The sequence below is a fragment of the Theobroma umbraticum genome, unplaced genomic scaffold (assembly GCF_002168275.2).
Source record: "Theobroma umbraticum cultivar Fairchild unplaced genomic scaffold, ASM216827v3 scaffold_81.0, whole genome shotgun sequence".
Lineage (NCBI taxonomy): Eukaryota > Viridiplantae > Streptophyta > Magnoliopsida > Malvales > Malvaceae > Theobroma > Theobroma umbraticum.
In genome coordinates, this window is record NW_018397268.1 from 567,776 (window position 1) to 582,650 (window position 14,875).

The 14,875-nt window shown below is 37.1% G+C and overlaps 2 protein-coding genes across 3 annotated transcripts in view; one reads left to right on the top strand and one right to left on the bottom strand.

Annotated features, from left to right (window-relative positions):
- Positions 1 to 11,769, top strand: part of EMB2771 (E3 ubiquitin ligase) — a 16,141-nt gene extending 4,372 nt beyond the window's left edge. The window contains exons 11-38 of one of the 2 annotated variants that reach the window (XR_002445981.1): positions 101 to 560; positions 1,155 to 1,493; positions 1,783 to 1,866; positions 2,293 to 2,385; positions 2,490 to 2,549; positions 2,928 to 3,026; positions 3,330 to 3,470; positions 3,849 to 3,929; positions 4,103 to 4,174; positions 4,520 to 4,591; positions 5,212 to 5,305; positions 5,383 to 5,465; positions 5,934 to 5,990; positions 6,110 to 6,187; positions 6,319 to 6,440; positions 6,542 to 6,702; positions 6,848 to 6,924; positions 7,003 to 7,116; positions 7,209 to 7,310; positions 7,880 to 8,020; positions 8,240 to 8,413; positions 8,725 to 8,788; positions 8,873 to 9,012; positions 9,098 to 9,255; positions 9,686 to 9,764; positions 10,041 to 10,139; positions 10,741 to 11,241; positions 11,365 to 11,769. Coding sequence is in view for 1 of the 2 variants with exons in the window: in XM_021439865.1 (XP_021295540.1) it covers positions 101 to 560; positions 1,155 to 1,493; positions 1,783 to 1,866; positions 2,293 to 2,385; positions 2,490 to 2,549; positions 2,928 to 3,026; positions 3,330 to 3,470; positions 3,849 to 3,929; positions 4,103 to 4,174; positions 4,520 to 4,591; positions 5,212 to 5,305; positions 5,383 to 5,465; positions 5,934 to 5,990; positions 6,110 to 6,187; positions 6,319 to 6,440; positions 6,542 to 6,702; positions 6,848 to 6,924; positions 7,003 to 7,116; positions 7,209 to 7,310; positions 7,880 to 8,020; positions 8,240 to 8,413; positions 8,725 to 8,788; positions 8,873 to 9,012; positions 9,098 to 9,255; positions 9,686 to 9,764; positions 10,041 to 10,139; positions 10,741 to 11,127 (3,631 nt within the window). In the remaining variant the exon portion in view is untranslated. Of the gene's footprint in view, positions 1 to 100; positions 561 to 1,154; positions 1,494 to 1,782; positions 1,867 to 2,292; positions 2,386 to 2,489; positions 2,550 to 2,927; positions 3,027 to 3,329; positions 3,471 to 3,848; positions 3,930 to 4,102; positions 4,175 to 4,519; positions 4,592 to 5,211; positions 5,306 to 5,382; positions 5,466 to 5,933; positions 5,991 to 6,109; positions 6,188 to 6,318; positions 6,441 to 6,541; positions 6,703 to 6,847; positions 6,925 to 7,002; positions 7,117 to 7,208; positions 7,311 to 7,879; positions 8,021 to 8,239; positions 8,414 to 8,724; positions 8,789 to 8,872; positions 9,013 to 9,097; positions 9,256 to 9,685; positions 9,765 to 10,040; positions 10,140 to 10,740 lie in introns of both variants that reach the window. The other variant, XM_021439865.1, reaches the window with a different exon arrangement.
- Positions 11,770 to 12,292: 523 nt separating this feature from the next.
- LOC110425077 (protein trichome birefringence-like 30) lies at positions 12,293 to 14,610 on the bottom strand. Its single transcript, XM_021439867.2, has 5 exons — positions 13,974 to 14,610; positions 13,720 to 13,891; positions 13,351 to 13,550; positions 13,076 to 13,234; positions 12,293 to 12,971 (listed from the first exon to the last, which is right to left on the bottom strand). The coding sequence occupies exons 1-5, from the start codon at positions 14,477 to 14,479 to the stop codon at positions 12,623 to 12,625; spliced, it is 1,386 nt and encodes a 461-aa protein (XP_021295542.1). The 5' UTR covers positions 14,480 to 14,610; the 3' UTR covers positions 12,293 to 12,622.
- Positions 14,611 to 14,875: the final 265 nt, after the last annotated feature.

Genomic DNA, 14,875 nt, shown 5'->3' on the forward strand with positions numbered 1-14,875 from the left:
TCATATTTACTACCCATATTTTGTTTCTTTGAGGATTTAGTTGAGCAGTTTGGAAAATATCTTTCTGATTTTGTGTTTTTGGGTGTAAATTTCCGTAAAGGGATTTGGAGCTTCTGGCAATTCTGTTGTGTAATATTGCTAAATTCTTGGGTGAAGAATGCTATTTGGATCATTATGTCCGTGATTTTCCTGCACTTTCCAAGACAGTCAGAATGGGCACAAATTCTTTGTCCAGGAAAACTCCTTTCAGTTTATTCAGATGGCTGGAAAATTGTTTGCAACATGGATGTACTCCTGCTAGTACTAACTATCTTCCACTTCTAATTTGTAAAGATGGAAGTTCTGTGGTGAGCTGGTCACGAAAGATTGTCTCTTTTTACAGTTTATTATGTGGTGCTAAACTCATAGGAAAGAAGCTTTCGTCTGGTGTTAGCTGCAACATTGCCTTTGGATCATTTTGCTCTAATGAGGAGCTCACAGTGTTGGCAATGGTTGGGGAGAAATTTGGATTGAAAGAGTTGGATTCTTTGCCCTCTGGTGTATCTCTTCCTCTTCGACATGTAAGCTCCATTAACCCATAATGCATGGAATCGTTTAATCATAGACTTCTGACAAGACTTGAAGGTATAATTATTTTGGTGCTAGTCTTTGGTAACAGTAACAGAAAAGGACTATTACATTTGCAATGTTAAACATAAAATTACCAATGATTAAGGTTGGACACTACCATTATTTGTTCTTGTCTTTGTATGTTGATATGATTTTCATAGTAATTAGATATGTTATTCATTCTCAGTCATGATGATGCTTCTCCAATTTTCATTGTTGCACTTCTACTTCAACTTTTTCAATATTCTGCTCCATCCATTAAGGAACATCATTCTTCCTGGATGTCTCATTGTCCTGTTACTTAAGGAACTTTAATGATTTCACTTTCATATTTGCCCTTGAAAGGATTTTATCAGAATTTTTGTATCTTTTACATTCACTCACTAAAAGGGTTATTTTTAACAAGAACTTAAAAGTGTGAAACTTTTTAAAGTCCATGTTACTGTAGGAGCTGGTAATTAATTATTTGCATCTTTATTGATAGCTGTCGTCCTCTTTTTATTCCTTTCCTTTATGCATGATTGTTTTGTGTATGTGCTTCTTAGGCTTTGGATAAATGTCGGGAATCTCCTCCTGCTGGCTGGCCTGCAGCTGCATATGTTCTTCTTGGTCGAGAGGACTTGGCCTTGTCTTGTTTGGCACATTCATGCAAATTTAAGGAACTTGAAACACAAACAAATGTGAATTTGGTCTCTATGTCTACACCTTACATGCTACATTTGCATCCTGTGACCGTTCCTTCAACAGTATCTGATACCATTATACTGGAAAGCACCAGGTTTGAGGATACCGATTCCATTGATGGATCCATGGCAGATGGCATGGAGCACATATTCAGCTGTTGCACCCAGTTGCGCTATGGTCGGGATCTTCGATTAAAGGAGGTTTGTTTTGGTCCATTATTTTGAACAACAATTACAAAGTGCTCTGTACTGAGTTTAGAAGTAACCAGTCTATGATCTTCACAGATACGTCTTTAGGTCTTGAATGAAATTGGGAAGTGCTTTTCCTTTATACATACTAAAATGGGATTGCACATTCATCTTTAGTGTTCCTTCCATTGTTATTGATAGTTCTTGTAGCATATTATTGGGTCTTGTTATATTTAATTATGGAAATATGGTCCTTGAAATTCCTTACTTTTTTCATACTTGCCACTATCACTGATAATAGGTTAGGCGCCTTCTATGCTCTGCAAGACCTGTGGCTATTCAAACGTCTGTCAACCCTAGTGCCTCTGATCAGGACCTCCAACAGGTATGCTTCTTTTGTCGCTCGGTTTGAACATTCTATGGTTAGTTCTTTTCCCTCCAGCACATGTGCCTTCAGTTTTGATTGTCAGCTGATAAATTGATCTGATACGTTACCACATGCATCTCTATATGTTCTTACATTACCATTCTTAAACATGCTGATGCATTAGTCAACATTGTCCTCCTTCCTTTTGATAACACCCTTGATAATTTCTTTATAAGGGGATGGTGATAGTTTTTAAGAACGCTTGCGTGATAATACATAATCAGCTTACAGAATGAACTTTATCTGGTTTGGTATTCTCTTCTCTCTGACATGTTACCAGTCATTTAGAAGAGTAATAATATGATAACTATAGTTTTCTCTGGACACATGTAGCTCTATGCAGGTTGCGTAGTATTATGTTGCTTTCTTGTTTTGTTGGCACAGGCTCAGCTCTGGCAGCTTGCACAAAGGACTACGGCTCTTCCTCTTGGCCGTGGGGCATTTACTCTTGCGACCATATATACTCTTTTAACAGAGGTATCCATGCTTTTGTGTTTGTACATCTATGTGATCCTTATGAAATTGAGTACTTGAAGATATATGCTTCTTTTTCTGATGGAATCTTTTGCAACTTTATGTAGGCCTTTACTGTCCCAAAACTTGTTTTAGCAGGTCGGTTGCCTGCCCAACAAAATGCTACTGTAGGTTCAATCAAGATTTCTGTTTCAGCTCATTGCTATTTCATTTCTTTTTCACATCCATTTATTCTTTGGGTGATATCATGTTTGTTATCAAGTTTTGCTTTGAATGAGCAACTGTAATATCAATTACGACAATTTTGAACTGAAATAGTTTCTGCAAAATATTATTTCATTTGGAATATAATTTTTGCTCTACTTTTTCAAGATTCATTGCCTATTATGTTTTTACTGTAGGAACCTTGGGTTAAGAATTTTTTTGTTTAGCCACATAAACTTTGTATAGTCATGTTTGCATCTTTACTTTTTTGAACTTTATCCCATTTCTATCCTTCTTGTTATTTGCACAGTATTTATTTTCTACATCTGTTACATTGATAGGTTAATCTGGATCCAAGCATAAGGAACATACAAGAACTTAAATCTTGGCCAGAGTTCCACAATGCTGTTGCTGCTGGGTTAAGGCTGGCCCCACTTCAGGTTTATATGATATCTTAAGATAGTATAGTAGTACTTTTTTATGATTTGCCAAAATTTCATGGACAAATTCTTTTAATAATTGCTTATCTTGGTTGGTATGATTTTTGCATTTCGCAAAAATATAGTTAAAACTACGTCCTGAAATTTGAGACTGTGTGCTTTCATTTATGTTTGCAAAGCCTATGCTCTATTTAAGTTCATTTTCTCTTGCTACGGTTGTCTTTGTGCTAATATATTTTGTAGTACATACATGCCGGCTTATTTGTCCTAAATTATTATGTGTTGCATTTTAAACTTCTGCAGGGCAAAGTGTCAAGAACATGGATAGTATATAACAAGCCTGAGGAACCAAATGTAATTCATGCAGGACTTCTCCTTGCTTTGGGATTACACGGATTTCTGCATGTTTTAACTATTACGGACATATACCAGTATTTTTCACAGGTTTCCTTATTCATTTACACTTTCTTCTTGCAATTGATTGGTAGCGATATCATTAGTTGTGTGATGATCCCGTATCTGGCTCTGGAACTCTCAAGATAAAAGAACGGGGAGAAATCAGTATTAATTAAATGTGTTTTCTGAAGGAAAGAAAGAATTTTAAAATGAAAATAAATCATATTTCAGAGTCTTTAATTCTACAATGACCTGAATGTAATTGCATTCGCTTTGTGATTTCTGGTATCTCAATAACTTTATGCTCATTACCTTCTGATAAAATACATTGAATACTCAAATAGATTTTTACTTCTTTAGTTCTTTTATCCTTCAATTTTTGTTTTCTATTCGGGTTTAATATACTTAAATGCCTTTCACCAATAGGAACATGAAAGCACAACTGTAGGTTTAATGCTTGGCCTGGCAGCCTCTTACAGAGGGACTATGCAACCTGCAATATCTAAGGTAATAATATTTGCTTGTTTGAGGTTTAACTTTTGCTTCTACCTTGAGCTCTTGTTGTTTATAAGCAGAAGTACCTAAGTTTTGCTGATAATGTTAACATCCTTCCATCAATGCCTATCAACATATGTCTGCTACCAATTACTTGACCTGAACGATGGCTCTACCCTATACAGTGCCTTTATGTTCATATACCTGCTCAACATCCATCTTCCTTTCCAGAGTTGGAGTTACCAACACTGCTGCAGGTAAGAAGACCATTGCATTACTCTCACCTATATCATTTACTTGCATACAAATATGCTGTAAGAATTTATATGCAGATACATACTTTCTTATCATCAGGTTTCCAATGTTGACATTTGAACTGAAATAAACCTTGCATATGCAAATGTAGCAAGTAGAGGAATATTGTTGTGTGAGCGTCTTTACATGAACATTAAAGTTACCTTGTCTGTTCTATTTCCCTATTTTTTAGAATAACAATTACTATAACTTTTTTGGACTTTACAGACTGCATTAAAGTTACCTTATCTGTTCTATTTCCCTATTCTTTAGAATAATAATTACTACAACTTTTATGGACTTTACAGACTGCAGCACTAATGTCAGTTGGGCTTCTTTTTGAAGGATCAGCACACCCCCAAACGATGCAAACATTATTGGTATGTTGTTTTCTCTTGTGGTTCTTGTTATCAACTTAAGATGATGGTTTTTTTCTTATACATGTAGGTCAACAACAGGCATCCGCGCTATACTAGTCATGAGAAAATTCCAAACTATATTGGAAATGCATGCATGCATACTTTCATACATATATGTAGATATACATATACATACATAATGTATGTGTGTGAATGTATATGCACACACACACACACACACACGCATGCACACATATGCATGTTTGTATGTATGTATGTACACATATTTCTGGAATGTTACTCCTCAAGTCTGTTAGCACTTTTTGGGTGTGCATGGTATATTTACTTTTACATTCCACTTCCTTCATACATGTTAACTGTAGCTATTTGGGCAATTCTGTACTTCCTTGGTTAATGATAAAGCTTCCACTTAAAAAACAATTTTATTTATACCCATGAGTTCTGACTGTTTGATTTGAGTCTTATCCGTTTTTCCTTGATATTTTGTCACAATGGTGCAAATTGCTTGCCCCTTTATTGTAAACACATACAGCGCTGTTGGACTGTTTCTACGTTGTTCTCTAAATTTTTAATTATTTAGCAGATTTCTTGCAGTTAAACTTGTGTGCTACTTCTCACAGGGTGAAATAGGCCGAAGAAGTGGAGGTGACAACGTCCTTGAAAGGGAGGGCTATGCTGTTTCTGCAGGCTTTTCATTGGGACTTGTTGCATTGGGTATGGACCATTTAGCGAGTTTATATTAATGAATGCCTTTAAATTTTGGTCCTAGCTAACTGCAATCTTAACTGAAGGCCGAGGGGAAGATGCGTTGGGATTTATGGATACAGTGGTTGATCGACTATTCCACTATATTGGTGGAAAGGAAATTCGTAATGTATGCTTTCCAGATCAAACTTGTGTTGTTCTTTTACATTTTCTTCCTGGCAGATGATATGGATTTAAAATCAATGCTTTTGCAGCATATTTCTTAGTCCTATACAACAAGAACTATACCACCTGATCTGCTTCTCCTTCCAAATAAATCTGTCCCCTTTCAATTGGCACAAGGTCTAATCGATGCATTTTATTTTCATAAAATTCTTCACCCTCATTGATTCTTTCTTATTTTCTACTAGTTAGTTGTGATAAAGGACATAGCAGCTGAAACAATAATTAGTGCTTCTTTATGTTTTGGAGGAGACAAATATATTTGACAGCTAATGAAAACAATATGGATGACTATCTTGGGAGGAAGATGTATTTGCACATGGTTCTTTTTTCTTGAATTTCTATACATATTCTGAAGTGCAACTCCTCTCTCTCTCTCTACTCTCCCTTTCTTTTGCAAACTATTTTCAATCAGGAAAGATCCCTCCTGCTTGCACCGTCAATGGATGAAAACAACCGGGGTGCTGGGCAGGTTTGTTTCCTATCTTTGACTTAATTAAGTTCCCTAATTTAACTTTGTGTGTGAAAATATGTTAATATACTTAATATGTTATCTTAAGGCAACTGATATCTGTTGCTTTGGTGTGTTAGATGATGGATGGAACCACTGTCAATGTTGATGTCACTGCACCTGGGGCTATAATAGCTCTTGCTCTAATGTTTTTGAAGGTAATGTTCAATGCAGACAAATATACTTTTTCACAAAAGCGCATCAGCTTGTATACTTTTTAATGTTTGGAATATCACATGTTTGCCAATGACAAATCCAATTTGCTCACCTTTCCCAATTTTTATGACAGAGTGAATCAGAGGTGATTGTATCTAGGCTTACAATCCCTCAAACACATTTTGATTTGCAATATGTGAGGCCTGATTTTATAATGCTTCGTGTCATTGCTCGGAATTTGATAATGTGGGCCAGGTAATTTACTTAGTAAATATGTCTTAACAATAAATCATCCAGTGGGTAATTCCATGTGAGCTTCTAGTCTTTAGACCTGAGTTTAAGGTTATCTTCTTCAGGATTCATCCCTCTAAAGATTGGATTCAATCCCAGATTCCTGAAATTGTCAAAAATGGTGTCAAAGGCCTTAGGGATGATACTATGGATATTGATGAAATGGATGCAGAAACTTTTGTCCAAGCATATGTCAATATAGTAGCTGGGGCATGTATTTCTCTTGGTATGGTTTTCCTGCTGATTTATTTAATATTTACTATGTTTACACTTTCCTATTCTCAACCTCACCACACATCCATAGACACACACGCACACACCAAAAAAAGAAAAGAGTGCATCTTAAATCTGTAATGACTAATTGTTGGCAGGGTTGAGATTTGCTGGCACAAAGGATGCAAATGCACAGGAGTTGCTTTATGAATATGCTGTCTACTTTCTGAATGAGGTCTGACATACAATATGATACTGCTAAATGTTTGCAATTCATTTTTGAGACATAAACCAGTTATTTTAATGGCTGCAGATCAAGCCCGTTTCCACTACAAGTGGGACTACCTTCCCCAAGGGTTTATCTCAGTATGTTGATCGAGGCACCTTGGAGATATGCCTTCATCTTATTGTTCTCTCCCTGTCTGTGGTAAAGAAATTGACTTTCTGATTATCATATTTCTTCCTTTTGCCAATTTTTGCCAAGTAACAGTGGTGACTTTTGAGGCATTTTGGAAACAGGTTATGGCTGGTTCTGGACATTTACAAACTTTCCGGCTTTTAAGGTTTCTCCGTAACCGGAGCTCTATAGATGGGCATGCTAATTATGGTATCCAGATGGTGGTAAGATTTCTAAACATGCAGATTTTAAGATATAAGACATTCTTATGTGCTTATTTTATGATCTCCTCATGCATGTCATAAGCTTTAAATTTATGTGGGAAAGTGTGTATTGTTTTCTGAGAGTGTGTAAGATAAAGATGAATAAATTGGTTTACGCATGTGGATTCTATGATTCACCTGTTGTTTATCATCAAATATTTCAAGCTGTTAATTTATCAGGCACTGACACGCTAAATGCCTTAATCAATGTTGAATCTGCATGATTGAGGTCTTATAAACCTATTGAAGCATAAAGGACTGAATGATTTTTTTTTACCATTTTATTTGTCTCTCATTAAGAGTGTCTAAATGGCCAACCTTCCATCTGAAAACAATGCAGAATACGTTAGCATGAGATGGCTTCTGGGTCATGATTACTGTGTAGCCCAGGATGGGCTTCTTCCATGAGATGAAATAAATCATGTTTACTGGTGTTAATCTAAAATGAATTAGGTTGACTAACATAAATTTGATCAATTTGCTTCTTACTAGGTCATCTTAATTTATTTATAAATATGGACTGATTTTAGGTGAGCTTAGCAATTGGGTTCCTGTTTCTTGGTGGAGGCATGAGGACATTTTCTACCAGCAACAGTTCCGTTGCTGCATTGCTTATAACTCTTTATCCACGGTTGCCTACTGGACCAAATGATAACCGTTGCCACCTTCAGGTATGTTAAGATTGAGTATTACGGTGTTTTTAAGGTAGCTTAAAATTTATTGGGAAAAGTGTACGGTTTGTCACAAGCATTGCAAGAATTTTTTTACTATCGGTTTTGGACAGTACTCCAGTGGATCCTACTTGTGCTTCAGGAGACTAGATGTCTTTTTCCTTTTTGGGATAGATGTTGTACTTTTACCTCCTTACTATAAGTAAGTGCATTTTCCAGGCATTCAGACACATGTATGTCCTTGCAACGGAGGCTCGCTGGCTTCAAACTGTTGATGTCGACACTGGCCTCCCTGTTTATGCTCCTCTTGAAGTTACAATCAGGGAAACTGAGCATTATTCAGAAACAAGTTTTTGTGAGGTTACTCCTTGCATTCTGCCTGAGCGTTCTATAGTAAGTTTCAAGATCTGTTAACAAATTTACTAGGATTGTCATCATTTCTGGACTTACTTTAAAATTCTGTTGATAATTTTGGAGGTTAATTAGCATAAAAATCTGTTAGCTTTGCATGCGATAGTTTGTAGAAATGTTTATGGCATGGATGGACTGATTTTCTGTTGCTATTGTAATTAATCTTGTGAAATCATCCAAGTTACAGGCAACTTGTGTGTCAACTATCACAAAAATTCACCTGTCTGCTAATTATCTCTGTTAATTAGAAAAATTATCTTGTGGTTAATGCTTTATTTAATATGCTGTTGCAGTTAAAGACAGTTCGTGTCTGTGGCCCTCGATACTGGCCTCAAGTGATTGAGCTTGTTCCTGAAGGTGGGTGAAGTTTGTTGCTGCAATGTTCTTTCTTTATGTCAATTTGCTATATTTCTGATAATTTAAGAAGTTGTTCCTCTACAGACAAGCCTTGGTGGAGTTTTACAGACAAGAATGACCCATTTAACTCTGGTATCCTCCATGTGAAACGGAAGGTTGGAGCTTGTTCCTATGTGGATGATCCCATAGGGTGTCAATCACTGCTTTCGCGAGCAATGCACAAGGTTGTGGACAGAACTTTATAACTAACCAGCCCTTCCCGTGATATATTGTAGTCTTAACATAGATGCCAATTTGTCTTTTACTTAGGTGTTTGGTTTGACAACGCTAAGAGCAAGCAATCCAAGTAATAATAGCAACAATGGACCTGCTGCTGTTACTGTTGACCAGCTGGTCAGCACGTTCTCATCTGATCCAAGCTTAATAGCTTTTGCACAACTTTGCTGTGACCTCTCCTGGAATAGCAGGCAAGTCCAGAAATCTCCATTTTATATCTTGACAGATACAGGCCTCCACTCCTAGAACTGGCAATGCGGTATCCTTTTGCATGGGGCTGGACTTTATTTGTCCTTCCAACCTCCCCCCTCTCCTCCCTCTTGCTCTTCAGTTCATAGATTTGGGTGCTCTGTTCATGGTCTTTTGAATGGTTTGCTCATGAACTTTGAGGATTTATTTTGGATGGCAATGGTAATTCAAAGGAAGTGTTGAAAATTGTTTGTTCTGCGTGTTTGAGGTGTCTATGTTATCATGTATTTTGAAATTTAGATGCAGTGATGGTGAAAAATGAAAATGGAGATATCTGCTATGCATCTTTTTTTTTATATTTGTAAGAAACTATGTTTTTTGATTCTCAAATTGTTGTTTACTAGCAATAACCTGCCATTAACATGCTCGTAGGTATGATGCTGATTTCCAAGAGTTTTGCTTGCAAGTATTATTTGAGTGCATAAGCAAGGACAGACCAGCTCTTTTGCAGGTAATAGTCTGATTTAGTCCTTGCAAATTTCTGCTTCATCATATAGGACTTTCTCAATTGCTATGCAATGTCAATTGGAAAATGAATTAATTGGTTAGCATACCAATGGAATGTTAATCAGATCAACTCTCATCACTATCAAGGGAAAAATCTTTTCACATTTTTTTAAATGTTTAAATATTTTGGTCTATGCTTACTTTACTCTTGTTGTCTATTCCTAAATATGTGACTGTCCTCATAGTAAGCTTTAAGTGTTTATGGGTTTCTGCTTTTTAGGTCTATTTGTCCTTGTACACCACAATTGGCTCTTTGGCAGAGCAGGTTTCCAGTAGTACTGTTGTTGTCAGTAACTCACTATCCGTCTCTAGTTTGAAGGTACTTTTCCGTAGTTGCTCTATTGTATGCTTGCTTCCTGGTACAACTATTTTGTTTAAGTTGTGGGATATTTGTTTTGTGGTCATGTAAATAACTAAAATACTTATGTTGTAATGATTACAAATTGCATATGAACTTGTTCTTGTTTGTTGAAAAACTATTTCTGTTTTAATTTCAGAAATATAGGAATGAAAATCTTCTTTATAATGCTTCCAATTTGTGTTGAATGTGACATATAGGATAGTATGCTGGATATACTCTAGAAAGTTATGAACAAAGTTGAGATAGGGGCTCATTTTGGCTTTTGGGTAATCAGGTGCTCCTGTGTCCATCTGCCTACTGTAGTGTTTGTATGGCGTTTTGGAATTTGTATGGTCCTAATTTATTACTAAAGAAAGTTGATTATCTGTTTTATCTTCCAGACTCCATTATAGTGCTCCGCCTTCATCTATATTTCAATGTATAGTAGCCTGTTTGATGTTAACTGATGAGTTGAAGATGATTCCATTTAGTAGTTTTTGCAGTTATCATTGTACGAGTATAATATCTCTGGTAGAAATACTGGTAAGGAAGAATTATGATTATCCTTCTTTTTTTACAGCTTGCCCTGTCTTATAATGAGGCTGTGTTGAGTGGAAGGTTGACCACTTCAAGAGGTGGCATTGTTCAGTCCATATTCTTAGGGTCTCTAAGGAAACGGGTCGAAGAACTCCTAAATTGTTCGGAGGTATTAAAAGATGATTTGCGTAATTATTTGAACTTGGGAAGTTGGCCTAGCGATCCATCCTTCGGAGTGAAAAGTTCAGCTCTTCTTTCTTGGTATCTTCAATGGTTTGGTGTACCTGCCCCTCCTATAATCAAGACAGCAGTGGACAAAATTAAGCCCAAGAACATCTCATCGTCTGCTGCACCTTTGTTACGTTTGTTATTACCAGGCACGCACGTAAATGCAATCGAAGAGATAGATCGGATTTTGTTTTCTTCCTGAGTGGACAGATGAAGACCTGAGAGCATTTTTCCTGTCTGGTGTCCACCATCTATCCCAGGCTCTTCCAAGATAGAGCTCATTCGAAATCGTTTTTGAATTGTACATAGCAAAGAGGCAAGAATCGAAGCACTGCAAACAGATTTACAATAAGAAGAAAAGTCCATGCTTTCTGCCCTCCTTATTTCGAGAGCTTGGGGTCTATGACTTGATACTGACACGATACTTGATCTGATGCAGAGAAGAAAACTAATGCAAAGAGACTGCACAATGAGTAGTAAATGGCGGGAGCTATGTTTCTCAAAGAGCATAAAGGTGGTGAGCCATGGACAGATTAAGATAAGCTATTAAAAAGATTTCGAACACGGCATATGCAAGGAATATGCTGCTTGCGTGGTGCAAACCAAGTAGGTTTGCTGCATCTCTGCTTGGTTTAGTGTAGTTTTTACGATGTAAAATAGATGTAAATGTAGCCTGGGTTTTGCAGTTTGTCTCCTTAAAGAGAAAGGTAAAGTTCATGTAATGAAAATTTACCATGATTCTTACAAAAAAACCAGGCAAAAAACTGATGTAAAGCAAAACTTGTGCACTTATCCCACTGGCCAGTGTTGACCTATGCCTGCAATATAAAATATATTGAACTGCTTCCCATGTCCACCCCTATAGACGTATGGTTTAGACTTCGGTTTAGGCACAGACACCGGGGGCACTTGGGTAAAGTGTTGATCCGGCTCAGCTCTTCGGTCGCATGGTCAAGGTTTGCATAGACAGGGTTGGGCTTTGTGAATGCCCGTTAATTCAATATGGAGCCGAAAGTCATCGTGGGTCTTACCTGTGGCCCATCAATTCCTCATGAAATTGGATCCATGAGTGGGTAACACTAGCTATGGCCGGGGTGGTGTCCGGCCCAATTCTTTGTTTTTGTTCTTTGTTGAGTCATGGGTAATTCTTTAAGTTCTGAATCAAATTAGGGAACTTTGCTTATAAACACAGGAACCCCTTTTCTCAACCTTTCTTATTCCTTCGCTTACGCTGACCACTTCTCAATTGACAGAAAACAATAACATAGACAAGAAAGCTAATCAAGATAATCAGGAATTCAACTTAAAAATAGAATCTTAGGTCTCACATCAAGAATGTAAAGGCAAAATAAATTTAACAAAAAAGATTTCTTGCCGGAGTCGTGCATAATCCTTTAAGTTCTCAATCAAATTAGGGACAAACAAAAAACCCTCTAAACATTTAAATTTAAAAGAATTAGGTGGTATTCTCTCTCTATCTCTCTCTCTCTATTGGTTTTGTACCATTAACATGTAGTGTTTCTTCAATGAACATTACATATATTGCATGGTTCAAGTTCGGACCAAACAACAGCGATTCAAATTCAATTCTCCTATACTTTGCGTTGAGACACCAGGCTGATAGATTCTCCTCCAGGATTGAATCAATCATTGCATCCGACAAAGGGGGACGAAAACGAGAAATCATAGGGGTTCGGTCAAGTCTGGGATATGATGAGCGTATATAGCAACTCGTTCCATGTATCAGGCAAGCCAGGAAGACACCAGTGCACACAATCTGCATATGTTGCTGGATCAGACTTTTGTTTTTGAGTCAGCAACTTGCCTCCGGGTGCTGCATAAATAGAGGTATGTGCATCTTTCCTGTATTCGGAAAGGGTGGTGATGTCGAGGAAGTGAACAGGTACTTCAAGGGATCGACTGACATTCACCGCAATTGTGAAAAGCAGACGATTTGTTCCCACATACAGCGACCTAGATATGTTTAGAATCGGAGTTGTCTCATTGGAACACTTGATCCCGCTTGTGTTATTCCAGGCAGAGCTCCTGTTGCAATTTTGCATACACAAGATGTTTACATAAAGAGCTATCTTAAGCAAAACTTTGTCTAGAATGAGGAGTTGAGATTGAAAGTTTTGCTTTGTTTATACTTCATATGTGAAGGCGCTAGACTGCTGAAGAAAACTGAAGTTTGATTCGAATCAACATTCTCTTCCAGCCAGTTGCCCCATGACCTCAAAACTCTCTCATATGCTATACCCTGATCGATTTCGACATAATCTGTCACCCCATCATCGAAAGATCCTCGTCTTTTCAATCAGTTTCGAAGGAAGAAGAGTAAATGTTCCGTGATTAAGTGATAATGTACATTGATCGTGCATTGAATATAAATTCGAAGTTAAAGAAACTCGAGCAGAGTACTTACAATACTTTCATGGTCGGGTACCTCCACCAAATATATGTGTTGAAGATGAGGTAGTCAACATTTTTCCAGTTATCTCCATGCTTTGAGATTGATTCAAGCTTGATCACAGGATCCACTGTGCCATCCCTCCTTGTTGGAGGGTCTACATTGGACTCAACCAAAAATGGTGCCCAGTAGAATTCCATTGTAGCATTATATTCCTACAGTTCAAGTAGCTATAACTTTTTTAACAAAATTTTCTTCACCTTCCTCTCTTTGTTTACTTGATTTTAAGGCAGAAAAACTGTTTCTCTGTCTCAAGTTACATGAATTTTGAATCAATCCATGAGAAAAGAGAAAAAAGAAAAAGAGAAACAGCAACTCAATTACCTCCATTTTAAAGACAGTGGCATAGCTTGCATAACTGAAGCTCTTCTTCTTTGGTGGGATGACAGATTGAACCATGCAAACCAGGGATAGCATCTGGTTAAAATGTATGGAGTCTCCAACAAACATAAGCCTCTTTCCTCGAAGTTTCCCCAGCAACAATTTTGCATCAAACCTTAACCCAGAAAGGAGAAAATCATTAAACTAAAAGGGATGAATTGACCCGCTTCTGAGCAAGAAAGGAAAGAAATATTTACTTGGGCAAAGAGCAATCCCTGGGCTGCCATCTCCATTTCTGGTATAAGGAATCTGGCCTTCCGTTCTTCTGGCATGTCACCATCTCGGTGAGAAACTCACACTCTTCTTCTTTGTATAAAGGGTGTGTGCCATTATCAAAAACCCACTCTCCTCTGAAGATATCACACCCTTCTTGTGGGAAAACAATCCTTTTGTTGTCACCATCATCCTTTTTTTCTTCTGCTGTGATTAAGTTCGAATCATTGCTACCTTGAAACTTTTCTTCAGTACCTCCTTTTGTCTCTACCTTAGCTTTTCCATCATTGTGTTCCTTGTCTGTTTCTTGAATTTCAACATTGCTTGTGTTGGAGGATTCCTGGAAGGGCTTTTGGTGTTTGAAATCTGGCAGTGGAATCCTTTTCCTGTATTCACTGTACAAAAAGAATCCAAAGAATAAAGTTGAAAAAACTACTATGGTTAATATTGGGGAGTAATTGCATCTCTGGGTCATACCGACATGCTTCATTGTTACTTATTTCTATCAGAGAGTCAAGATCAGCTTGATCAAATAACAAATTTATGGCTATGGATGGATGTTAGGATAATCTTCGCTTCTATTCTTTTCCTCTTCTCTGTCTTGAAATCTAAATAGAAAACTTCTTGTTTTGGTAGCTGTAAGTCAACCTGCCATTTCTTATTATATTATAAATATACCATTTTATAATTTTATATGTATCTGCACCTACTTACAATTGTTTGATGTATTTTAACTGGTAAAAGCTGTTGTCCTCTTTTGAAAGATTCCATGTTTATAATAACTGTTAAGTTGCCTTGTCAGAGCCTTATCAGATTTAGAAATGCTAAAAATGCTTACAAACGACAGAAAGAGATTGAAAGCAAAGGTGAGTATAGCTTCCTTTGT

What these genes read in the sequence shown, in the direction of transcription:
- LOC110425077 (XM_021439867.2), bottom strand. Translation starts at nt 14,479, where the DNA reads ATGAAGCATGTCGGTATGACCCAGAGATGCAATTACTCCCCAATATTA. An exon ending in AGGGATTGCTCTTTGCCCAA is followed by an intron (nt 13,892 to 13,973) that starts GTAAATATTTCT and finishes TTCTGGGTTAAG; the next exon opens with GTTTGATGCAAAATTGTTGC. An exon ending in CCACTGTCTTTAAAATGGAG is followed by an intron (nt 13,551 to 13,719) that starts GTAATTGAGTTG and finishes CTTGAACTGTAG; the next exon opens with GAATATAATGCTACAATGGA.